Source organism: Dendrobates tinctorius, unplaced genomic scaffold (genome assembly GCF_039654945.1).
Source record: "Dendrobates tinctorius isolate UK_male_01 unplaced genomic scaffold, ASM3965494v1 ptg000223l, whole genome shotgun sequence".
In the NCBI taxonomy this organism is placed as follows: Eukaryota; Metazoa; Chordata; class Amphibia; order Anura; family Dendrobatidae; genus Dendrobates; species Dendrobates tinctorius.
In genome coordinates, this window is record NW_027361890.1 from 809,529 (window position 1) to 837,411 (window position 27,883).

The 27,883-nt window shown below is 40.4% G+C and overlaps 1 protein-coding gene across 1 annotated transcript; it reads right to left on the reverse strand.

Annotated features, from left to right (window-relative positions):
* Positions 1-154: 154 nt before the first annotated feature.
* Positions 155-27,883, reverse strand: LOC141059036 (protein-glutamine gamma-glutamyltransferase E-like). The gene is made up of 13 exons (XM_073555244.1): positions 27,729-27,883; positions 25,637-25,810; positions 20,338-20,580; positions 16,413-16,531; positions 15,419-15,547; positions 15,153-15,330; positions 11,510-11,648; positions 10,446-10,549; positions 8,736-8,978; positions 5,070-5,399; positions 3,342-3,499; positions 1,389-1,522; positions 155-406 (listed from the first exon to the last, which is right to left on the reverse strand). The coding sequence occupies exons 1-13, from the start codon at positions 27,733-27,735 to the stop codon at positions 262-264; spliced, it is 2,103 nt and encodes a 700-aa protein (XP_073411345.1). The 5' UTR covers positions 27,736-27,883; the 3' UTR covers positions 155-261.

A 27,883-nucleotide genomic window follows, 5' to 3' on the forward strand; every position in this document is an offset into this window, starting at 1 on the left:
GCACTCTAAAATTACTACAAGACATGTATAATTTTTATTGTTGCAACCTATGCTGCCATATCACTGGCTTGATTAGTAAAATTGTCCTGACAGGTTCCTTTCAACAACAATAATATCACAAGTTATGTATCAGGATAAAAAAGTGACCAGGACAGAATATTCCATTCACTTTATTTACATATTAACACATAAAAGGCTTGAGCATTTATCATATATTTATTTACCCCCCCTCTTCAAAGAAACATGTTTTTTTTTTTAAGATTAATTCACAACAACTGACTGAAATGCCTTAACATTGGGGAATTTCTTAGAGGAGAAATCTGCACAGAGGCTCTTCTCTCCGACTCTGTAGGGGTTGATTTCAAATTCAATGGTGACTCTTTGGTTTTGCTTGAGAAGTGGCACTCTGTAAAAGTAAAGGTACATCTTTTATTATTAGTTACTGTGCAATTTATAACATGGATTAATGTACATTTTACAGAATGCGTTTAAAGGGTTATTATTATTTCCATCTGATACATGTGGGTGCCACCTTTGTGGCCCGAACCTATCTCCATAATAGGGACACCATCCCACAGCCGCTGTAATGAGAGATGTAGTGAGACATGGGTCTCTGTTCACTTCTATAGGAATTTCATAAGCAGACAAGCATGGCATGCTCGGCACTTTTAGAACTAATGGCGAGTGCCACTCATGCAGTCACTTCTTCATTCATGGGAGATGAGAGTCAGGAACCCTTATTTTGAAGATATGTGAGGGTCCCAGGTCTTTAGACCCACATCTATAAGAAATTAAAGGCATTGCCTGTAAATATTCCATAAATGTTTAATATCGGAATGTCCTTTTAACAAAAATCCCCGGCACAAACCGAAATATCTTTGAAAAGTAGTACATGTATTCTGCCCTAAGCTGTTCTTGCACATATTAAGCTATAACTTGGGTACCACAGCTGTAAAAAGTTGCCTGAGTTAGTCTCTCTACAGCCTTTTATAATATAATTGAATAATTATCCTCATAAGACTATATTAAAGGAATCATCTATTTCAGACAGCCTTTATTCATATGCCATAGACAAGAGAGTGGTTCACTGACTGATGAATGTGGTGCGTCAGTTCTTTACACTAATAACTACTAAATTATCTGCTGCAATGATATAGGAAAAATCATTATTTACCATAGTATAGTTTATTTAGATCAATTGATCATTACATGACCCTAAATTGGACAACCCCTTTAAGAAATTTCTAAGTAACCAATGTCTACATATGTTGATATACGAGATCTGAAGTGCGCTAGTATACTTTGTATTTTAAAACATTTTTGAACATTACAATATATTTGCACATTGTGCATGAACTATTTAAAAAAAATGTATACAGCACACTTACTTAACAACCAGGGGCTCCTTCATGAGGCCATATCCCTCAACAGTGAGAACACTGTCATCGACATTTTCTTGAATAGGATTAGCAAATATTATGTCCACAGTCGATCTTTTTTTCAGTTTAGCTTGCTCGTTAACCTAGGAATATGAAATTAAACATGTAGGATTAGCCAGTTAGGTAGAAATTGTAATTTTCAGGCAACATACACAATACATGAATGTCTATGGGTATGTTCCCATGATCCGGAGTTGATGCTGGGTTTCACAATGCGCATTTATGCAGCATCAATCCGCCAGTGGCCAGCTGCGACAGCATAGTAGATGGGATTTCAAGAAATCTCATGTCCACTATGCGTCCACAGATGCCCGCGGATCACCCATGGAGACTGATATGTGGCACGTATCTCCAGAGTGCAGCATGTTTTCCACATGGGTCAGTGAACACTTGCAGATTTTCCTGCGTTCAATAGATGGCAGCGCTTTGGACACAGCGAACATGTGGGGCTTTGTATAGTTGGGAAAGGGGGGATGGACTGACAAAATGCAAGTAGGTACCACAGGGTAAGGTCCCACCCATTTGCCCTGTTAGTTTCGAATATGGGTAAATTAATATGCTTAATATAAATATAATAGGTTTGTTTATGTCATGTTGGCAGGCTGTGAGGAGAGGGTTCTTGAAGTTGATGGCCAAAAATGTAGTTGGGGTTGTACATGGAGTAGATGGTAACCTCTTACTTATTTTGGAATTTTGGTAATTGCCTGGTAGAGCTTGGGGCCCTTGAGGGTGGGGCCCCTGGGAGTCAATGGTATGGAATTGGTTTTACTCGCAATAGAGGTGCCTCCGAGCCTGTGGTTGTGGCTGGGGGTAATGCTGGATGGTTATTAGATTTGTTTGTGCCTGGTTTTAAAACACCATGAACCTCCTTAACTCAAGTTATTTAATATCTGTTATGTTTGCTATAATAAAGGCTGATTTCGCCAATTTAATAAAAAAAAATATGATTACGTCGGTTTATTTGGGAAATCCGGGAAAAAAGAGGCAGGGGAGGTTAAAATGGAAACAGATAATTTAAAGGGGCTGCCTCGACAATACTGTAGTCCTGCCGTCAAGGAGAATCAGGTCAGTTGGATTGGAACATGCCAATTCTTTATTCCCACAGGAGATTAGGCAAATTCAGAGGTGTTTTGGAGAAGTTTATTCTTTTCCATCCATTGATTCTAACCTGCTAATTGATTCATGCTAATCATATCGGGGGCAGCATGGAGCAGAGCCTGACTGTATGATTGCAGTCAGTTATGTTTGAAAAGCCACATGAGACTAAAAGTAGTGATGTGACTAGATCAGTACGACCCATCGCATGGCTTCTCCCCACCACGCTCCACTTGATTGACATGCCTCTCCCATGTGCATTCATAGGGAGAGATCTGTCAATCAACTGGAGCCACTTCAGACTAGTCACGTCTCTCAAGGTTCCCAAGCCGGATCTTAAAAAAAAAAAAAAAAAAGAAAAAGTATTTCTAGCTGAAATCACCCAACCACGTTGTACCTAAACCTCACTACTTTTAGTCTCATGTGGCTTTTCAAACATAACTGACTGCAATCATACAGTCAGGCTCTGCTCCATGCTGCCCCCGATATGATTAGCATGAATCAATTAGCAGGTTAGAATCAATGGATGGAAAAGAATAAACTTCTCCAAAACACCTCTGAATTTGCCTAATCTCCTGTGGGAATAAAGAATTGGCATGTTCCAATCCAACTGACCTGATTCTCCTTGACGGCAGGACTACAGTATTGTCGAGGCAGCCCCTTTAAAGCAGTAAAGATTCATTCTGTGTTGTAAGTTTTGATCCCATAATATTGTAGGTAGCCCGCATGTTACATCCAGACTAGAAAGCTAAACACAAGTTTAATAGACCCTTCTATATTGTATATAAAACAGGTGTCTCATCTTACCCTAAACAGCAAAGGTGGGTTCTTCAATGTAACCACTTTTTCTACCAGCAACTTTCCTCCCATTTCATCTTCACAGACAGCCACAACTTGCATCATGTTGTCTGGAGTTATGGCATTTTCATACTGAGGATATGTCAATTTAAACAAGATTCTTTTCTCTAAAAACAAAAGAAGAAAAACTTGAACTTAATATGATAATCTACACATTCTGTAAGACTCATTGGTTCTTCTTTATATATCATGTCCCTTTGCAATGTGTTTGTCTTAGGGTGCTTTTACATAGTGTCCTATGTCCCCGTCGGGGCATACGTCCGAAATCACCCACAAAATGGGGTCCAGATGCATGCATTGACAAGGCCATAGACTGTAATGGTGACAGCAGAGCGAATGTGTGCTCTGCCATGCATCATTTTCAAGATTGTATAAGAGGCGGACACTCAGATGAAGTAGACTATGTCTGTGTGTCTACCACTTGTAGGCTTACATTCCCAAAAAAAGTGCATGACAGAGCTTGCCTTAGCTCTGCTGTCACCATTACAGTCTATATCCCCACTGGCGCATGGGTCCAGAAACTGTTTTGCTGGGAATTTTGGACGTATGCCTCAGTGGGGACACAGAACGCAATGTGAAAGCACCCTTAGAAAGCTCACCTATCAAGTATAGATGTATGATATAAGGATCCCTAGTCTTTATGCTTGGGATTGAACGTGTTGATGGTGCGTTTTTGTAGCAGGCGGGAATTGGCCATCTTGGTCATGTGATTTCAATGCAATAGGAAATTGATAAATTAGAAATGTTATTTACAACACTAGGCTACCAGGAATATTACTGCCAAATTTCCCATGATCCTGAAACAGCTACTAGAGATTTGGTGATTTGCAATTTTTTTTGACCATATTGGAATTTTTTTCCTGTGTTTCAGCAGATTTCATGGTAAAGTGAATTCTGTTATTCAAAACTCCAATTCAAAATAAATCCTCATATGTTTATGTTGATGGAAAAATAAAAAAATGTATGAATTTTGGAAGAAGGGTAAAAGTGAAAACAAAAGCCAAAAAGTGAAAAAGTGTTCAAGTATTAACTTTTGCGGCTTTACATATTTAACTAATATACTGTATTGCCTATATAATATGATGTACATATGGTGGTACTATCTAATTCATATTCACGGAGATCATTCTACAGCTAATTGTCTTCAGTTGCCATTTCTACAAATTCTATACTATCCTCAAGTCTCATTTTTTCTCACCCAAATTAATAATCTGTGATGCAGCACCATGGACAAGTGACCAATTTATCCCTGCAAAATGTAGTGGCAAATGTTCTTGTCCTAGCCAATAATATGCCTCTGAATCTTCTGTTTTAAGCACTTCCTGCTAGAAACTTGTCCCAATTAGTGATGAGTGAGCATGCTTGCCACTCTATTGAGCATTGAGGTGCTCAAGTACACATCAGGATTCAAGGATGCATGATTGGCAGGCAATCCTCGCATGTTTTTTGACTAACAGTCACAAAAAATGCGGGGCGGGGAGTCGAACGTGGCGCTCGAGCACCCACGCTACCTGATGCGTACCAAAGCACCCGATGCTCAATCGAGTGGCGAGCACGCTCGCTCATCACTAGTACCAATTTATCAAGTGCTGAATTTTTTTGATCTATGAATTTTTTTAAAAATCTCACCATGTATCACAGTAAAATCAAACACAAAACGATCAAGAAAATACACACCTTCATTCGCTCCCAGTGTAATCGACTGTGATTCAACAAGGATCTCCTTGACCGGCGTTCTGTTATAAATTATGGCGGTAGCAGTCATGTTGACCTTCAACGTTCTGGTGGCACTAGTTGTGCTTTTGAGAGTAAGTTCCATTTTCAGATCCTCACCAACTTGTGTTTCACCATTCTTAAAAGTGCCAGAAAATTCAGGCTGAACAGCTTGCTCTTCTGGTATCGCATCCCGAGCTGACATTCCTGCTGCCATCATACTGAACCTGGCAGGTGCTGCAGGTCGCAATTTAGCTTTAGCCTTCTGAACTACCTCTCTTTCCTTAGCAGAACCTGTACAAAAATAGAACATTATTTATGTATTTTATGTATTTGCATCATATATTTTCATTTTATTTATTTTTTTAATTAGTCACTTTAAAGGGAACCTGCCAGCAGGTTTTTGCTATGTAATCTGAAGACAGCATACTGTAGGGGGGTTAAAACACAAATTCTAGCAATGCCTCTCTTATCAAGCTGGTGCTGTTGTTTACTTGTAATAATTGTTATATCACCAGGAGGTGGACCAGGGCAGGTAATCCAACTCCGCCCCCTTCTGTGATAGGCACCTCACTGTCTATAGACATTGTGTATAGAGAGCCTGGGGTGGGTGGGATTAGCTTTGTCAGCTCTGCTGCATTGCTAAATTTAAAACCTCTGTGTCAGAACGTCTGTATACAGTTAGCTGAGTAATATATTGCTGGAAGCAAAAACATACTGACAAATTGTCTTTAAAAGTTGTATGCCTGTGTTTAAACTCAACTCCAATGAGAGGACCAGTGCATGGTTCACATGAATTTACAAATCCTCAAAGTCACATATGGCATTTATTCAGTACCTTAGTCTATAATTCTATGGCCTAAGCAAAGTCAAAGAACTCCACAGTCATATCAGTCTCAAAGGACTCCAGCCCTTCTCACAGTGACAAGATGGAAGGTAGGAAATCTAAATTTCCAAAAACCTAGTTGGATTGGGAGACCATTTTCATTTGTGTCATATGCTTTTTTTCCTATCATTTTATCAACCAGACATGTAATTAGATCTTATAGGTTATTTGCCAAGCGGCTCATAAAAAATAATGGACTCCCAATGGAGCTATGATCTGCTTGACCTTTAGGACCTTGCTGTAATAGGGAAGCATTATTGAGTCACAGTTTTGATCCACTAGAGCAGTGTTTGCCAAACCCAGTCCTCACAGCCCCCAACCCATCATGTTTCAAGGAAATCCTTAGTATTGCACAGGTGATAGACTTATTATCAAGGAATCAGAAATTGCCATATGTTATCCCACCTTTGCGATACTAAGGGAATCTGAAAACATGATCTGTTGGCGGCCATGAGGATGACGGGGCTTGGGAAACACTGCACTAGAGTAATATTTAGTGCTCCGATCGGACAATTTACCCCTGGTTAACAGTTGGTTCCTTAGACCTTATACCAGTAATAAGACATAGTAAATAGATCTTATTCATTTACAATCTTAGCTTCTTTTGAATGCATGCAAGTGCAACTTCACTCTCCACTGAGCTCCTGATCATATAAAAAATATATACTTTACACCTAAGTTAACGCATTTTCATTATACCGTATTTTTAAGGTCTCAAAATCTGTACTGTTTAACTATAAGATATAAGTGTATAAGAAAGCTCCTTATTTCCTACTTGATTCATTTTATGATTCTGTCTTCCATTAGTGACACATAATTGTGTAGGTAAGGTAGGAATGAGGGCAACCGACCGGGGGGTGGTCCGTTACTGGCCGCAGACAGACTTGAGACAGAGACAGGATCGTATCCAACAGGTCTTCTTTATTATTTATCCGGCAGCTACGCAACAACTTCACAGCCTCATTTCGTGACTGCTCGACAGCCTACGTGGCCTCCCACAGCCGCTACACGACACCACACACAGCAGCTGCTTGTCAATCTCCACAGCCGCAGTCAGCAGCTGCTTGTCAATCTCCACAGCCGCACTCAGCAGCTGCTCGTCACTCTTCACAGCCACACACAGCAGCCGCTCGACGATTCCCTCGGCTACACACAGTAGCTGCTTGACTTCGTACACAGGCCCGGGTAGGTTCACTTTTTTCATTGACAAATGGACGTCCCTCGCGGCTCTGTCACTGTGGCTGCCCTAGGCCTACCACCACAGCATTTCACCAGTCCGAGTCCGTTCAGTTTAGTGGTACCCCAGGCTGTCTCTGTCTGCGGCCTCTCTTTGCGCTCCGTCTGTGGCCTCTGCTGTCTATGTCTGCGGCTAATCCTGTCAGGGCCACCCCCCGTAACTGGCACAACTGTCAGTCCTCTCAGGAACTTCCTTCCTCCTCAGCCGTGCTTCTTGTTTCCTGTGCTCCCTGCGCTGACTGACTCTTCCAGAAACTTCTATCTGCCTTTTATCACATTCTGCTCTGGTAACTCCGCCCCCCATGACTCAACCTCAACGATTTTTTCTAGCCAGTCGGCTGATGTTTAGTCCTATCTTTCAACCCTACAACTCTCCACTGCCCTCTAATGGTCAAACCCCAACACTATGCTTCTTTCTCTATATCTATAGCTGTTTTCCATCTCTCACTCCTACACTGCCTTACACCCTTTGCCTTCCTATTACAGACAGGTTCGTCCGTCAATTCACCTTCCCTACAATTGCATAAGGATTATACAGGCATTGTTGAACTAAAAAAGGGCTGAGACTCCCCTAGTAGTGACTGCAGGTAGCCGATATCATGGCAAATAATTAGGTGCAGTTTAGTGCCAGGTCCCCTCCTACCTTGGCATGCTTGCCTATAAGGTGCAAAAGCATCCAACGGATTACACTGGTATACAGTGAGTTTGGTGCCAACAATGAGTGAATGGTTTTACATTAAGTTTACGGTTCCGATTAAGAATATGACTTCGGTTTTGCCAGGTGAACTCTAGTTTCTGTGATATTTAATAGCTAGTTAACTAATTTTATTACAGTAGAATTCTGGCTTCAAAAAGTTGCTTTTGTAGCATTGTACGCTTACAAATTGAAATACAAAATAATTATATGGGATATTTCATTACCTAAGACCCTGTTAAAAAACAAAAGACCAAAAGTTATTGCATTTATCACATGCAAGTCGCACTGGGAGAATTCATTATTTTCTTGGATGAATTATCTCAAGAACTAGAGCCAATTCTGCCGAAGTATGATAATGGGATTTTTGCATTCAGCACCCTTAAAATACTCTATATCCATAAAAAAAAAACCTTGGTGGCTGAAAAATTTTTTGTTTGTAGACCTGTGTAATTACTGATGATCTCTTATCCTGTGGCAATAGTCAATAGAAGGAATATGAGTGATGTCTGATGGCCAATGCTATTTTTCTAGAGTTTAGTAAAGGATTCAAGAATTTCGAGTTCTCCATTATAAAACAGTAAAATAGCAAGGAGGTACAAAATAATCAAATAGGGCTTGTGACCGGTAATGTAGGTCTGCTCTGCTTTCCATCCCTGAGAGGCCCAAGACCTAAGTGAAATATATAGTGTTCAAATCAGCAGCTTGCTCGATCGGACCTATAATGTATGCAATCTGATGACTAATTGTTCACATTGATCATAATGGCAAATTATTACAACAAATCAATTTCAACACAGTCATTTGTCATTACCTTCAGGGTATTTGTAGTCATTCGTGACATCTAATCGTGTGAAAGACCCAACAGCCTTGGTGCTGGTGAACTGTCCTACGCCTTCAGCTTCTGAATAAACCAGTCTTGGCATTCCATTATTATCTGAGGTGAAGCTCTCTGTGTCTGCATTCACCTCCGCAAACACAAAAGGGGTATCATAATTGAGGTGCACATCTCCTTCTTTCACAGCTTTTAGAGAGCATGGTCCCAATTGGAATACGCCTAGTGGATAATATGGAAAATGGGTCATGTAACAGAGTCAACTAAGGGCAGTATCTCATTAACAGTGTCCAACTGAAAGGAATATTTATAATAAAATTATAATCTGGATGAAAAGGCAAAAGGCAAATTTTAATTTCTATTTTATAAATCAGTAGTACACATGAAAACAATATCTTTCTCTCTCAAAGTTCTCAATTCACGGGTAAAATGTGTATTCATTAAAGACGGATGTTTACATTCCTGAAATAGGAGACGAGCTGCTATGGATGAGACTCTATGTAGACGGGATAGAGGAAGAAGGAGCTGGAGGCTCCCTTCCACAATGAATCTTAGAAAAAATAGCTGCCGCCTCCTATCTCAGTAAGGTAAAAATCTGTCTTCACTGAATACAGATTTTATCCAGGAGTTGAGAATTTTGAAAATTAATCAGTCCTGGTAGATAAAGAGGCAGATTTATCTGATAATGATAAATTACAATGTTTCTTATATGAACATCTATAATTGATTTATGAAATAAAAATTAAAATGACGGTGACTTTGTAAACATTGCTTTACTCATCCAGTACTTATGCTGTGTTACATATTCCATTATACTCTAGAGCTGCATTCACAATTCTGCTGCAGATCATTGAACATAGTCAATAATCTTGATATCCAACCCATAACTAACAATTTAGCTGAGTTCTGATAATGCAGTAAAACAGTTAGGGTCCATTTACATGGACCAACTAGGGGTGCGATATGACCGCCGATCTGTAAACCTTTACCGATCAACGCTTATTTGGTAACCAGTTTCCACTGGCAGAACCATCTATTACAGAAAAGCTGCCATGGTTCTCAGCAGCGCAGGTCCAGTTTACATAGGACTGTGTAAAAGATCATTTCACCTAATGAAGAAGCTTTTTGCTTGCTTATTGGGTGATCGGCAGCCTGTTTACACTTCAAGATAGTCTTGAAATAAGCTTTTTAAGAGCACTGTTCATGACTATCTTTCAGTCTAAATGCAGCTTTAGGCTGGTTACTTGCCGTATTTTTGAGGGCCGTTTTTGTGGCCCCAATAGATTTCAATGAGGCCGCAAAATTGGCCTGCAAAAATTAGTAGGAGCGCTATTCTCCATATGGCCGTGAGGGCTGTATTTGCAGCCGTGAAAAAATATCGAGCAGATATTTTTCACGGCTTACGGACACGGCCGCAATGCATTTCAATGGTACTGCAAAAACAACGTTTGCTTGATTTTGCAGTACACCGTATTTGCGGATCACCATTTTTTCCCCTGCTATTTGTTATAGCAGGGAAAAGCGGCAATCCAAGAAGGTTTTTTGAGGCCCGTCTTTGCGGGAGACCGTAAAACGGGCATCAAAAAACCCGGCATGTGTAAAAGCAGCCTTAGTTTTCATCTTTAATGCAAAGCACCTTGTGTACTTTAAAGTGATTCATTTTTTTTTGTTATGATCTTTGGTTCATACCTCCACTTGGTTCTTGAGGAGTTGCATCCAGAATCTGCCATCCGTTATAAAAAGATCCAATATCCTTTCTGATTGACCAACATTCATTCCATGCATGGAAATTCCTGCAAAGATATAAAACAAGGTAATGGTTCTTTGTCCAAATGTTATCATTTTTCAGATTTTTTTGTCCATATTGATCTAGCTTTAAATAGCAAAACTGTGTATACAATGAACTACTTAGAATGTATTTTTCCATGTTAAAACTTAAAGAATTTAAAGTACAGCAGATTGGAACATAGCGGCAGCCAAAAAACTCTTGTAAAAAGAGTCAAATATGATCATTGCACCCTGAGAGAATATAGCATTATTCCCACTTTAGAAGATTGATATTGTCAGATTGATTTGTTTACAGCTTGTTGTCTAGGAGACTGACCACCCCGGTTGTCTAGCTTGTAAGCACTGCAGGCTCCAACGAAGAGCTTGCATGCAAAGCTCATGTTCTGCTGTCTAGCGGTGGTAGACGATCTCCAAGACAATGAGCTGTAAGCAAAATAAAAGTGTTAATATCTCAAGAACCACTGAAAATTTTATCAAAAACAGGAGGAAACATGTAGCAGGCATACAGTATCCGGAGGTACTGAGTGACCGTGTGACTTTCAAAGGGAATCTGTCAGGCAATTGCCTAAATCGAGGGCATCATGAATCACAATTTGGCTACATGATTGCAGCCAATTATAGCATTCTATGAAATGCTTTGGTGTTTCTGAAGCTATGCTTTGAAGATCTGGCCATGGACCATAGCCATATATCAGACTGGCTCTGCTCTACCTCCAGCCAGCCATTCTCAGCATCGCTGGACTAGTCTAGTATATGGCTATAATCCCCAGTCGGATGTTAAAAATATATTTTAGAGTATTCAGGTTGCAATTCATACTTCCCATAGTTTGGTAAGTATATATCACCTGACGTATTTCCTTTAACTGAAACATTTTTTGATGGTTACTTACACAGAATCAAAGCTTTTTACTAAATCTAAGCACCCCAACTTTTGAGCTTGATTTGCATGTGTTTCATGAACTTACCATACACTATCTCTTGTCCTGTAGTTGTCTCTTCTTCCATCCTTATCATAGTAGATATCAACAACAAGATTCCTATCAGTGTCATGAGCAGATTCAAAATTAATGATCAGACGAGCAGGAATCCCAAGACATCTGAGTACTGGTTGATAAAAGACAAAAAAAAATAATTAAATCAAAAAATCAAAAGTGATCTAAGACATTGAGACACGTTGTAAGGAAGTAATAACTAACGTTGTAAAAAATGAATAGATAGTAATAAATAATGTCATGGATCCCCACTTTCGTCATGTGTGTAGCTCTTCACAAGGAACCTTGTTCCTTTTATGTGTTTCTCCAATGTATGTAAAAATTAAAGCAATTTTGAAAAAAGTCAAAAAATACTTTCATTTTGTGTGTACAGCTTCTATGTAAACCTCTGATCCATAGTTACAGACTGCAAACTAACACATTGTGTAACAACCAAACAAAAGGAAGTGCATAAACTCAATTTAATAATCTTTACTAAACAGTTTAAAATCCAATAAAATGTTGAATTATGAGAAGTGGGAAGAGAAAATTCCAGAGCAGAGTTAAGCACAACCCAGAAAAAAATGACAAGAAATAATAATTATTACATAGGTAAAGCAGCATTTTTCAAAAAATTGCTATGGTTCATGAAGCCATCTAGTGAGTAACTGGTGTAATATCTAAGGAGATACAGTATTAAAATATGTGGCATAAGAATTAGATCAAAGTGGAGAAATAAAGCCACTATAGATATCTCTAAAAAGGTAAGTGCTCATATTGAGGACTTCATTATACAGCTGGTCTGGTTACGGAAAGCAGAGTATTGCACACATAAGTATAATATACCTACATCATTGCTTATTAAGGTGCACAGGTAAGTATATATACATATATAATGTAGTAACCAATAAAGTGCTTGCGCAGAGACTATAGTAAGCAAATCCACAATGTGGATAGTAATACAGTGCTTGTGCAGAAACTGTAAAGAGCAGATCCACCATATAGGTATTAGAGCCAGGCTCATATAAGAGAATGCAGCAAGAAGTAGTTAAAGATAAGAAGCGATACCTGTATAATGATGCGTCAGCCAATTACTCACTAGATGGCTTCATGTATCATAGCAATTTTTTTGAATAATTCTATTATATGCTGATTTACCTGTATGTATATTTTTATTATTTCTTGTGATTTTTTTTCTGGGTTGGGCCTCACTCTGCTCTGGAATTCTCTCTTCCATTTCTTATAATTCAACATTTTATTGGATTTGAAACTAAGTGTTTAAATGTTTAATGAAGATTATTATATTTCACCCTCTTGGGTTTATGCACTTCCTTTTGCTTGGTTCTAATGTATTTTGGAAGTATTGCCATTTATTATTTATTGTGTAGTCTGATGCCACAGTCATCTCTCAGTTACTTACTCATTTTCCAATCTTCTGTTTGTCCCCTCTTCTACTGCCTTTTAGTCTTCATTCAAATTCGTGTTGCACCTACGTGTTGTATCTGTTTTTTTCACGGATACAGCATGTAGCCACTAAAATCTACGCTGGTGTTCACGTCATTGTTTTTCACAAACCATGTTTCTATGCAAAACACATGGAGAAATGTCCATTTTTTTACAGCAGCATGGATAACAATGGCCAATACAACTCTATTGGTCCATAAAAAACACGGACAGCACAAGGATGGCATCCGTGTCTTTATCCATCCATGAAAAACACTGATAACACATTGATGGTAAAATTGGACACACAGATGACACAGTGAGGCACAACACTGGTACTATGTTTTCACGCATGTGTTTAAACATGGATGTGTGAATAAAGGCTAAAGGCCCCATCTCACATAACAAGATCATTAGCTAGATCGCTGTTGCGTCACTGATTTTGTGACGCAACAGCGATCTTGCCAGCAATCTCACTACGTGTGACACATAGCGATAACCGGGCCCCCGCTGCAATATCGCTGATCATGCTCAAATGTCCTTGGCCATTTTTTGATCGCTGGTGTCCCGCTGGCCAGCATGCATCGCTGTGTTTGACGCCAACGAGTGACCTCGTTGGCGACTCAGAACTCAAGGACGCAGGCGGGAGTCATCAGAACAGCTGCTGTGTGACAAGGTCCCAACGACCGCCGAGGTTGTTATACGGATCACCGGATCGTTGCTGCATCGTTGAAGAGATCTGCCTGTTTGACAGCTTACTAGCGACCATTTAGCGACGCACGAGCGATCCTAACAGGTCATATCGTTGTCGGGATTGCTGGTGCGTCGCTTAGTGTGACGGTACCCTAAGGAACAAGAAGTGGGGGGAGAGGAGGGACTGGCGTAAAGCAAAAATCAGGATCAAACTACGTAAAGGTCTTGTTTGTAGTCTGGTAATGTTGAAATATATAGATGTGCATAGAAGCTACAGACACAGAGAAGCTACTAAACTTACACAACATAAGTCTAGTTCAGCATTTTACAACTTTTTTTCTCATTATATGGCAACAACTTTTTTTACATTGAAATATGTATGTTGTTGTACCGCACCTGCATACAAATATTCCATTTTCAATGACTTTCATAGCGTGGTTCAGCTGCAAGGTTAAAGCACCACTCCAGTGTTTTCTTTTTCCAGTGCTGAAGTGGTGCTACTAACACAAGGTCCCTGACCGTAGTCTTATAATTACCCACCGCCATCATCACCTTTATAGGTGCCGCTTCGGTCCTGCGATGCCATCTTGTCACTGCAACTTCTGATTGACCACAAGTGAGAAGTAACGGCTGCAAGCTCTTAATGTAAGTCTATGGGAGCTAGAACGAGGCACAACACTGAAAAGTGGCCTCCGACTCGATGCAACAAACACTGGAGTAATCTGGCAGGTCACAACCTGCTGAAGTGTGATCAAAGCAGAGGCAATAAAAGGTGAAGATTGTGGGTAAGTAGAAGACTGGAAGCAGGGAGTTTAGATTAGAGGTACCACTCAAGAGCTGCAATAAAAAAAATGTCGGAGTGGTGCATTAACTGTTACTATATTACAAACTAAAAAAAAGTACAGTAACCATATGGTAAGCACATTCAGTTTTCAGGATTAACAGATAGCGTCTGATGTCTTTCTAGACATAAAGCCACTCAAGTTAATGGGCTGGTATTGCAGTGTATGTACTACTCTTACTGCCATGATTGGTGTAGTTTTGATAAAATTACAGTTTTCTCTGCTACTGATCTAGAAGAGCTCAGTTGTTGATCTGTGTAATACTTTGCCAACACTCCAGCTTTCTGTGTATAGTGACAAGAGTTGCTAATCAGTACTGGGGGTTATGGTTGGACTAGAAGGCACGAGGCCAGTTGTCTTGTAGTGATAATCTGCTGATGGTATTGAGGAATAGCAAAACATAGCAATTAATTGAAAACTCACTGTAATCAGGATCTCTGTTCCTATATTATGGTGCTTTCAGATTACATTTAAAAAATGTGGCAACAGATTCCCTTAAAGTTACAGGGGATGAACCAGAGTTTCCTGCTAAGACCATGTACAAAAGTGACTTTGTAGAAAAAAACAGACCTTTTTCTTATGTATTACACCTTTTCAACTAAAACAACTGTGGTTGCCCTAAAACCTTTTAGTAGATGCTCATCAATAACTGTACCCACCTGTGCAGAGAACTCCTGCATACACCCAACACTGCCCGAATTTGACCGACGTTCCAGTCTGCATCCACTGACGGAGGATGGCAACACTTCCATTCCATTCTGTCGGGCTCACTCCTCCACCGTAGTTCCCACTCCAGTTCCCCACAATCACCCCATTGTCGTTATTATTGCTGTTCACCTTTAAAATAATAATTCGATGTTTAATTGCTTTTAGAAACATTATATTATGAAGTGTCCTCCAGCTAATATAATACTCCTGCTCTCACCATAGCAGACATGACTCTCCCCACATGCAGGGGATCGTTTCTGCGAGAGACATCTGTAGCAGTATCTGTTGCGTAGTAAGAACTCTTGTCCAGCAAGGTAAGGCAGATGTTCAAAATGTCGCTTTCAAACTGTTCGAGCAAAAAATATATATATTACATTCAGATAATGAATTCCTTATATTACACATGATGGAAAGACAAATTAGTTGGCACAGGAGTTTCAGAGCTCTATATGTCATGAGACGGCACTATTTTGTGCCAAACGAGAAATGCTACAGATTTACAGAGGTATGCATCAGAGGGCATTACAGAAGCCCATTTAAAGGTCCGACATCTTTGAAGAGATTTGAATTTGCTGCTGAAAAGATACTTCAAAGAGTTTTCTAATCTATTTTAAGGCCTCCTGTTTGCCAGTGGGCGGTGAGCACCATAGGACAAGACTAGCGGCATGATCACGCCTCTACTTGCAGAGGCAGCTTTGCCTTTTCATCATCAGTGGAGCGCAGGGGCGACGCAACTGGCCAGATGCCGATTCAGAAATTCTCGTGTAGACGGAATAGCAAAACGCTTGCAAGCAAGCGCTTCACGCCTAGAAAGCGAGCCACTCTGCTAGACTGCAAAGGTGGCTGGTTGACTAAGTAGCAAGAAGTAGACTATGCAATTAGAAATCTTTCCATTTTTGAAAATGGAGAACATTTTTAACAATAGATAAATTGCAAAGTTGTTGTTTTTTACAAGAACTTTACAATTTTAACCCCTTGCATGTTGAGATGCCTTTAAAGGGAACCTGACAGTATATTCAGGATTTATCAACTGCACCTAGCTAAGGAGTGTGGATGTGACAACCTGAAAGATGAGCAAGAATTTTAGTGCCAGGCATTGAATCCTATAGAAAACAAACACTATGATTAGCCACAGTTTGACATCTTCATTGGTTTGGGTCACAGCAAGCCAGATGTTTAAAAAGTTAAAATATTGCAATCAATTTACATACCTGACCATAGATCCATCTTCTACTGTAAAAGTTATTTGCATTTCCAAACCAATACATTCCAACATCATTAAGCACATACTCTGCCCTTTCTGTATCACTATTCATGTAAACTTCATCATCTAAGAAGGAAAGAAAAAAATCATGTGTCTTTTGGTCAGTGAATGTTGGCATCACAAATGGAGAATGAAGAAGTGGGCTGTCTTATGGCGTTCACATAATAGTATGTAAATGTATTCCAAACAACTAGGCAATAAGTTATTAATTAAATATGTTTCTACATGACTTGTCAGTTATTACTTCCACTGAAAGCATGGCCTTCTGACCCACTTATCATCAGATATAAACATGACTGACAGCTTGAAGGGGCTGTCCAGACTTATATATGTGGGTGTGGTACACAGGATTGTCTTGGGGCATGTTTTTAGGTTGCTCTTCTCTATTAACCTGTGAGCCACCACCCCTTAGTAAAGACCATAAAAAATGTACACTACATAAAAAGGCCCAGATCTCTGTATGGCGGATTTAAAAAAACAAAACAAACAAAAACAGAGTAAGGCAATAAAATAAGAGCAAGAACTGGACACTTTGACTTGGTGAAAGGCTTTTAAGTATTATAAAATATCAGTCATTTAGGCCTGTCTCAACATAAACTGGCACCTGAAATCCTCTGCCTCGGGGTAACTCTCGACTCTGCCCTGTCCTTCAAACCACACGTCCAAACTCTTGCCACCTCCTGTCGCCTCCAACTCAAAAATATTTCCAGAATCCGTCCCTTCCTCAGCTCTCAGTCTACTAAAACTCTTGTACATGCCCTCATTATCTCTCGCCTTGACTACTGCAACACTCTCCTCTGTGGCCTCCCTGCTAACTCTCTTGCACCACTCCAGTCTGTCCTCAACTCTGCTGCCCGACTAATCCACCTCTTTCCTCGCTACTCCCCTGTCTCTCCCCTCTGCAAATCCCTCCACTGGCTCCCAATTCACCAACGAATCCAGTTCAAACTACTAACACTGATCTACAAAGCCATCCACAACCTGTCCCCTCCCTATATCTCTGAACTAATCTCCCAATATCTTCCCTCACGTAATCTTCGATCCTCCCAAGACCTCCTACTCTCCTCCACACTTATTCGTTCCTCACACAACCGCCTCCAAGATTTCTCCCGAATATCCCCTCCCCTATCCTCTGGAATTCCATGCCTCAACATGTCCGATTATCCACCACCCTCGGATCCTTCAAACGGAACCTGAAAACTCATCTTTTCAGGAAAGTGTACAGCCTGTAATAACCATTCTGCCGCCGACACCACCGCCCGAGCTACAGCCTCATCATCACCAGAGCTGCTGCACCCCTGACCTTCTGTCTCTTCCCCGCTATCTCATAGAATGTAAGTCCGCAAGGACAGGGTCCTCTCCCCTCTGTACCAATCTGTCATTGTAAATTTGTTTACAGTTAACGATGTCTATAACTTTGTATGTAACCCCCTTCTCATGTACAGCACCATGGAATTAATGGTGCTATATAAATAAATAATAATAATAACAAATAAATATATGTACAGATAGACAGAGGAAAAAAGACCAACAACTGATAGGAATGATGGCATAGGTTGATTAAATAAACCTTGCAGCCAAGGATCCATTAAAGGGAATCCGTCACCCCATTTTTGGCCTATAAGCTGCAGCCACCGCCATCAGCGGCTTATCTACAGCATCCTGTAATGCTATAGATAAGCCCCAGATGTAACCTGAAAGATAAGAAAAACAAGTTAGATTATACTCATCGGGGGCGGGATCAGGTGCGGTGGGAGTCGCGGTCCGGCGCCTCCCATCTTCATGTGATGATGTCCACCTTCTTACTTCTGCCACTGCTCCTGCGCAGGCGTACTTTCTCTGCCCTGTGGAGGGCAGAGTAAAGTACTACAGTGCGCAGGCGCCGGAAAAGGTCAGAGAGGTCCGGTGCCTGCGCACTGCAGTACTTTACTCTGCCCTCAACAGGGCAGAGAAAGTACGCCTGCGCAGGAGCCACAGCAGAAGTAAGAAGGAGGACGTCATCGCTAGAAGATGGGAGACACCGAACTGGACCGCGACACCCATTGGACCGGACCGGACGCCCGGGTGAGTATAATCTGACTCGTTTTTCTTCCCTTTCAGGTTACATCGGGGGCTTATCTACAGCATTACAGAATGCTGTAGATAAGCCCCTGATTGCTGTGTCCGCATCTTTTTGGCCAAAAATGGGGTGACAGATTCCCTTTAAGTCCGATATCTCAGTTCAAAAGACTTAGGGCCGGATTTATCAAGACAGGCATGGATCACACAAGTCTTGATGAGATGTGGTGGAAAAACGACGTTCCTGATTCATGAAGAGGCACACTCCACTTCATGAATCAGGAGAAATGGATAAGCGGCGTTCACCTCTGTGTGTCTCACCACACATTAAATTCCTGCACCTGCTGGAACAAGATTTGTGGAGAACACCGCAGCTTGTCATGTGATGAATTTGATGGGTCGCCATGCTCCCATCCAGCCCTAGCTTTGCTCATTTTGTCAGATCTGAGGAAAAATGGCATGAGAAGATCAAAAGTTGGAAAATTTTAGCGCAACCTTGAGTTGTGCTAAAATTATGAGACTTTTCAAAGCTTTTTACGTCTGAATACTGGTGTAAAAGCTTTGAAGAATTGGGCCCTGTGGCTACATTCATACATCGATGTCCATTTACTGCGTGTTTTATGAACGGACAGCACAGGGACTTATAGAATCTCATGCACCCATTTACATATCTGTTTAAAAACAGGCCTGTGTGTAAGACTTGGCCATTACAGTCTATAAGGATCTGTTACAACACATGAAATACAGAAGACAGACTGTTAACTTCAGTTTTCTACTTGTTTCATCCATTTTGAACTGATTGCTTGTTAAGTTAATTGATTATGAAATTGAAACAGTCTACCTTAGGGGCAGACATATCATTGATCCAGCTTGTGCAGCGGCACATGGGCCCAAGAGGTACCATCCCAACAAAGGTGAAATAATACAATATGATGAGCTATTGAACTACAAAAGAGCAATATATTGCTTTTGTACAAGGGCTCTCTTCTGTCTGTGTCCCTCACTGGTCTACCTGTTTCAGTTTTTAAAAATTGAAAAAACCTGCTGTAACATAGATGCAAAATGGATGGGTGAATTTTTCCAATTCAATACACATATAAAACTTGTCAATTTTGCACAGCATGCAGTTGCGTAAAAATCTAGTGACTTTTGACTTTTTTATGGCTTGCTATGTTTTTGAATAGTGGTCAGGACTTGGAGGGAGGGTGATGCTTTTATAAAATGGTCTTCTTACTTATTTCGCCATACAACTGTTGACCTTCTTAGCATAATTACCGTGCTACACGAGGCACCAACACTATTAAAGTACAATATCTGGCTTTTCCATACAAGCAGAGGCTCAGTATCCCTGTTACCACATACATGGTACCACTTCATATTCATCAGGATAAGACCGACACATGCAAAGATATACATCTATAAGTCCTAATGTATTATGCAAAATTATGCACTGATCATTCGTTACATATGATTTTCAACAGTGATAGATAGACATCTTCTAGAGAAAGATCTCTGCTCTAATTTTCTAATAAGTGATTTATAATACCTGAAATGTGTTTTTGAAAAATATTTTTTTTTAATTAGTTCCTTTTAAGTTTGGTAACCTAAAAGGAACTAATCCTGTACTTCATCCTATATTCCTTAGAAAGCCAACGCTGGTTGGTACCATCCTTCTTGTTGCTCAATATTAACTTAGACTGGATGCCCTTCTCTTGAGGATTTTTAGACTGCTTGCACTGCTTAAGAGTTTCTTGTTATTAACCAGAAATATCTGGTAGGGTATTGAAAATATTAAACTTTATCTGTATACGTACCTGATGCCCAGGGGTTAAACAGCAAAACAAAGGTTCCCAAATTATTAGAAGAGGTACGCCCTCCACTGGTAATCTGTAGATTCCCCGTGTAACGACCCACGACTGCCGTCACTGGAGGGTTGATGGTAAGTGTCAATGTGTTGGCACTGGTGGATCCACGTACTGCACTCCAAGATGTTTTACTGCCAGAACTGGAAACTGGCATCACAGCCCTTGTGTTTCTGGATTCAGAAGCCCTGGAACCTGTCAGTAGAAATGACAAAGAAATTTTACATAAAATATCATACATCTATTTTTTTTACACAATATCGAGTGAATACACCAAACTGCAATTCAGTGTAAATGTCAGAACATAAGAAACATATTAGGGAACCTATTAGTTTTAATTGAGCTAATTAATTGACTATGTAAAATTCTATAAATGAAGAGGGTTTTTTAAGCAGGCATGAGGGTTCTACCAGCGCTGAGCTAAAGATGTCCAGTACTATATCAACTGCCTAGAAATTTTTCATGTAGTGGGTGATGGGCATCAAATGTTATCTCATGTTTGTTTCAGATGGATTTAAGTGGAATTTGCCACCATGCTTTTGCCATCTAATTTGAGTAGAGCAATGATCTCAGCAATGTGTCACTTACTGGGCTGCTTAGTGCAGTTTTGATAAAACCACTGTTTTATTAACAGGAGATTACCGTATCACTAGAGGACTAGTAAATGAAATATTCATGACCTCTTTATAGCTCTGTCCCCCACCAATGATTGGCAGCCTTCTGCCTATGCACAGTGGACACAGAAAATTGTCAATCAGTGGTGTGGGCGGGGTTATACAGAGCTCAGCATTCAGAGAACTGCTAGATCTGCGGCAGAAAAAGATTTGATATTGTCAAAACTACTGTAATCAGCCCAGTAAGTGTTACTTGTTGCAATAAGGTCACTGCCTCTGCATCGTGCTGCTGCTAAATGGGATAGAAAAAACCTGGTAACCGATTCATCTCAAGTGTTATGGGTGCTTCTTCTTCTATGGAATGAATAAACATGTCATTTGCTCAATTACTAGACAATTTCTCCATATTTATGACATAGGAGTTGTCTGTGAAACACTAAAGACTAGGTACACACCTCACTGGAAAACAGGTACGCTAATTAGTTACTTAATTAGTTACCTGACTTTACACCCAGAATATATCCCAAAAATGAGCCAAAGAACACATTTTTTGACTATTTCCAAAATATTCACATACTATACATGTGAGGACACCTGAAAACATCAATATATCTGTATATCATGGGGAATAGGGCAAGCAAAGTATTTTTTCCAGTGTAATTATGAAAATTATGATCAGATAAGACAAGGTTATGAACTCCGCATGGCTTGGCCACCCCCATTCCTTGGCCTTATATCTACTGCTTGGTTTGCCTTTATGGCACATACATCCTTTCCTGGTCCACTATCAAATATCTGTAACAGTGCCTCCCACCGACCTAGAAATGCACCGTGCTATAGTGCTCTTATGTGGCTTATGGGTCTTTAGCCCCCCTCAAACACAATGGCCCTCATTGATACATCCCCCATAGCTACACCCCTAGATCAGTGCATCAGAGGTTTATCAGATTGTTAGTGTTCAGCCCTTCCAAATATTTATTAAGTATAGGGTTGCACAGAGTACCTAAAAGGAAGATCAATATCAGCATCAATTATTTTTTATTAAAATTAAACATATGGCAGCATGGCAAAATCTTCCTATAAATCATATCCACAGTTGAAATGTAGGTCTAACAAGGTAATAAAAGTCTATGAATCGACATTAAAGGTATGGTGGACGTGTGAATTACTGTAGGTTTTTGATCATAAATTCAAAACTATAGCCTCTTCTTTTGGTGATGTGTAATCCATGAAACATTGTGGAAAGTTGAACACTGACAGTGACAGATTGCTTTGATGTGTAACCCAGATGTTGGCAAAATGTCTCACGCTATGGGAAAATGCCGGACTGGCATGTCTGGACGGGCCAGTTTAGTATTTAGGATTAAGCATCATTCTTTTGTTATGTACTTCATTCAGATAACTTTATTTTTAAAATTACCTTGGTAACCCAATAATGCTAAAAATGAAAAACAATCTATTCTTCAGCTATGGCGCAAATTATAAAATTGTGAATGGCAGTCAGCAAGTGTCAGCAAAACTCAACATACAGATCGTTCTAGGCTGAGTATATCACAATTGTTCAGAAGAAACTCTTAATTTATGAAACGGATTTCTCACCGTATTTCACAATACAAACTGAAACATCATTAAACAGATATCTCAGACCTAATGCGATTGATATACTTATTTTAAAAATCCATGTCATAAAGGTTTTATAATTGTTCGAGATAGTTTCCCTGTCTAAAGGCCCCATTACACACAATGATATTGTGAACAATATCGTTGCAACGTCACCAGTTTGGTGACGTTGCAGGGATGTCGAAACAACATCGTTGTGTGTGACATGTAGCAACGATCAACGATCAGTTGCCTGATCGTTAATCGTTGCCTAATGGTCTGGGCCATAATTCTATCATTGGTCTCCCGTTAGGCAGCACACATCACTGCGTGTGACAGTGAGAGACCAATGATCAGCGACGCTGGGAGCTGGTATCCAGGGTAAACAGCGGGTAAATGAGAGTTGTGAGGCTCTTAGATACCCGCTGTTTACCCTGGATACCAGCTTGCTCGCTGGTCCTGAAGGCTGGTGAGTCTGTCTATGTGACAGCTCACCAGAGATCAGCTAACTATGTCCCAGCGATCCCAACCACGTCGGATTGTTGGTGGGGTCGCTGGGACATTGAAGTGTGTAACGGGGCCCTTATATTAGAATTAACATTTTCTGAGTCCAGCTCTAGCAATTCTAACATTAATTTTCATAGTAAAAACACCAGACTCATCAAGTCTAAGGGAAATATTTAATAATGTGTAAAGTTTGTATTGTGAAATTAGGTAAGAGATCCTTTTTAAATGTAGAAGCCTCTTAAAGGGAATCTATCAGTAGGATCAATTCTCCTAAGCCGTCTATATGGGTATGTAGGTCATAGGAAGCTGAATAAAATGATACCATTAACCCTCTTTGACCGGTTACAATCTGGCTTCCGACCACATCACTCAACTGAAACTGCCCTAACTAAAGTCACTAACGATTTACTAACTGCCAAGAGTAAGCGACACTACTCTGTCCTCCTTCTCCTGGACCTGTCCTCTTCCTTCGACACCATAGACCATTCCCTCCTGCTACAGACTCTCTCATCTCTTGGCATCACAGACCTGGCCCTATCCTGGATCTCATCATACCTAACAGACCGAACATTTAGTGTCTCCCTCTCACACACCACCTCCTCACCTCACCCCCTGTCTGTCGGTGTTCCCCAAGGCTCTGTCCTAGGACCCCTACTATTCTCCATCTATACCTTCAGCTTGGGACAGCTCATAGAATCCCACGGTTTGCAGTATCACCTCTATGCCAATGACACGCAGATCTACCTATCTGGACCCGACCTCGCCTCCTTACTGACTGAAATCCCACAATGTCTGTCTGCTATCTCAGCCTTCTTCTCTGCTCGCTTTCTCAAACTGAACATGGACAAAACAGAATTCATCATCTTTCCCCATCTCACTCTACCCCTCCACCAGACCTATCCATCAATGTCAACGGCTGCTCTTTTTCCCCAGTCCCGCACGCTCGGTGCCTTGGGGTGATCCTCGACTCTGCGCTCTCTTTCAAACCATATATCCAAGCCCTCGCCTCCTCCTGCCGCCTCAAACTCAAAAATATTTCCCTGATCCGCTCATTCCTCAACCATGAAACCACAAAAACACTAGTGCATGCTCTTATCTCCCGCTTTGACTACTGCAACCTCCTACTCTGGCCTCCCCTCTAGCACTCTGGCTCCGCTCCAGTCCATCCTACACTCTGCTGCCCAACTAATCCACCTGTCTCCCCGCTATTCCCCAGCCTCCCCCCTATGCCAGGCCCTTCACTGACTTCCTATTGCCCAAAGGCTACAATTTAAAACCCTAACCAGGACATACAAAGCCATCCACAACCTGTCTCCTCCATACATCTGTGACATGGTCTCTAGGTACCTACCCGCATGCAACCTTCGATCATCTCAAGATCTCCTTCTCTACTCCCCCTTATCTCTTCTTCCACAACCGCATACAAGACTTCTCCCGTGCTTCCCCCATACTCTGGAACTCCCTGCCGCAACACATCAGACTCTCACCATCAACGGAAACCTTCAAGAAGAACCTGAAGACCCACCTGTTCCAACAAGCCTACAGCCTGCAATGATCCTCGGTCTACTGAACCACAGCAAGACCTGCTCTACCCTCTCCTACTGTATCCTCACCCATCCCTGTAGACTGTGAGCCCTCGCGGGCAGGGTCCCCTCTCCTTATGTACTTGTGTGTCCCTTGTCTTACACATGTTTATTATACTTGTCTATATTTCCCCTTTTCACATGTAAAGTGCCATGGAATAAATGGCGCTATATAAATGCATAATAATAATAATAATACCATACCTGCAATCTCATGTCTTATTCCAGAGAAATCCATGTTTTTCTTATATGCAAATGAGCTGTTTGAGGCTATTTGCTGAACACTGATCTGTATGAGAATCTGCCTCCAGAGATTATTTTACATGAAAGGAGGAGTTACCAGTGTGAGACAAGTAACTAACACAGGACAGGAGAACTGAACTTTGTGTCCTTGCAAACATATTTTTTGCAGCTCTCCCTGTTCTGCTGCATTACAAAAAATTTGCAAACCTAACTGCTTGTAAGCTGAAGCTGAGAAGAACCTGCAGATATGTCAGTTATAATCACACACAGCTCTGCAGTGAGATTAATCGAGCAAAAAGTAGACATCACACATCACACTGGTGACTCCCCCTTATATTTACAGTAATCTCTGGTGGCAGGTTCTTATGCAGATCTGGACCTGGCCGGGTAGCTCATTTACATATAGGAAAATTATGGATTTACCTGGAATAAAACATCAGAACAAAGATATCAAAGCATAATTTTATTCAGTTTCCTATGACTTACATGCACATATAGATGGCTTAGGAAGGTTGACAGATTCCCTTTAACTGAAGTGTAATGCAGGCTCCTGCACACTTATGTAACACACGTAGTTCACTATATTATGTAAAGCAGGCATGGCTTGATCATTGAGAAATGTCATTGATCAGCTGACCCACAAAACCGAACCATTGACACTCTGTGCACTTCACAGTGATGTGTAGGATGCTAGAAGAAGCTTACCTGTTTCAACCGTGATGGTGAAGGCATCTCCAGACTGAATGGACCTGCTGAATGTGAAGATGCATGTAAAGGCCTGTCCCCTCCTGACAACCAGTTCTGTTGTATCATAGTCATTGGTTCTATGAGCTAAAGCATTTCTGCTCTGCTGAAAGTCTACTTTGGTCAGCTGTAAACCTAGAAAGCAAAGATACATATATTATAACCTTCAAAAACAGTTAATTCACTAAAAAAACCTCTGAAATGAAAGTATATTAGCGTATGATTGGACTAACACAAGTCATTACTAAAAGTGACATTGAGATTAGCACCATATGAAGGACATCTGAGTCCTATAACAGAACCTGATAACAAGCACATCACTGATGGAATTTTTAACCTTCAGTATGTGCCTAGCTGGAACTGTGAAGCCTGTGCTTAATATAATGTGAACGTGTGTTAATATACTAGTACTATGCATCCAAATCACATGGCCAATGAAATTAAATGACACATTCCAAGGAAACCTTTTCACATTTTTAAGCCCGAAACTCCTGCTGCGCCTCTGTAATTAAATCTAGCGGGGTAATATTGAACAAAACTTATAGCATTTGGCAGCTGCAATGAAGCAAGGTGTGGCTTTTATAGACTTTCTTGTGAGCATACCTGGTGCCAAGTATTAATTACCGTAGTAATTTTCTGTTGCAATATCAGGGCATCTCTACCACAAAAATGTAGTTTTGTGTGAAGTCGAGGGACCATAATAACATAACAAATGTATTATTCTCTTTTATGATGGAGTGGCTCCTCACAGTGCCATGATCAGAATTTTTGAACCACTTATCGTCAGTTTACAAAACGTGGACACATGTGAGGAGTTTTGGTTGATGGCGATTACTACATCTCACATGATGGGATTCCCACCATGTCATCCCACATGGTTAACAGGTTCAGCAAAATGTCTATGAAGCTCGCCTTCAGTGTAATTGCTTATTTTATTTTACTAATTGATTGTTTAGTCTTCATAGTTTTACTTTTAAGGCAAAGAACGGTTGCTTTGTAGTGCTGAGACTCTGTGTTCAAATCCTACCAAACGACAACCTCTGCATGGAGTTTGTATGGGGTCTCCATGTTTGTGTGGGTTTCCATCAGGAACTACACAGATTCCTCCAATATTCTAAAGACATACTAACAGGGAATTTAGATTGTGGGGACAGTGATGAAAATATCTGTAAGGAGCTGTGGAAATTAATGATGTTATATAAGTGAGTAAAATAAATAAATGATCTATTGTTGAAATATTGGGCACTCTCATGAATCATTACAGCAAATCTTGAGCAACGGGTCATTTTGGATTTCTACGCATTATTTTCTATGTTGCTCCTCATTAGGCATACTACTGAAGAATAATCTCAAATTCTGTCTCCTTCAGATTTCTGTAGGACATGACCACCAGTCACAAGGGCTGGAGAAAAAAGCATTGCATAGATACATTTATTTTTGTAATGCTAGATAGGAGGTGGACTGGAAGGAGATACATTGTCTATCTGACTGAGGTTATCGCTATAAGCATTGACCAGTTTTTACAATGTGTACTTCTTAAATGTGTTTCCTGAAAATAATGTGAGATCCCCAAAGCTTGGACTCCAAACAATCAACTATAACCTGCTCAGGAACATGCCCGGGAGTATTCCGTTGTGACAGAAATAATGCATTGCATGGTGTCCTTTGAAATAATTTGGATGTTTTTGAAATGCAAAGTGCACTAGGCCCTCCATATTGAGAAACACTAACACTAGCTAATTCGCAGGTCTAAAGTAATAAATTAATAATGGATTGATGAGTAAGTTATAACAATCCATGGCCCACCTTCAATGTCAGAAACATTACATGAAATGTAATGCTAGCCTATAGAGTGTACATTGGACAATGCTCAACATATAGTAAACCCAACAAATAATGAATTTGACATTGGACCCCCTACTTGTCACCCCCTGGTCCTTTTTAATCAAACTGAATAAATTGTAATAATACAATTAACATTGGGAACAAATGAATGAGAAATCCTACATTCATCATAACAGGTTCTAATGATGCTACATTGATGTATACGTACTTGTCATCTTGATCCTATTTCTTTGTATTACCGGCTGATGCTCTACTGATGAAGTGCTGAAGAAAGATTAGTCCTGGATGATTTTTCACCTCTTATATCCAAAACTCATGTTTCACTTTGACGCTGTCAATATGCAAAACATATGGGTGAGGTTT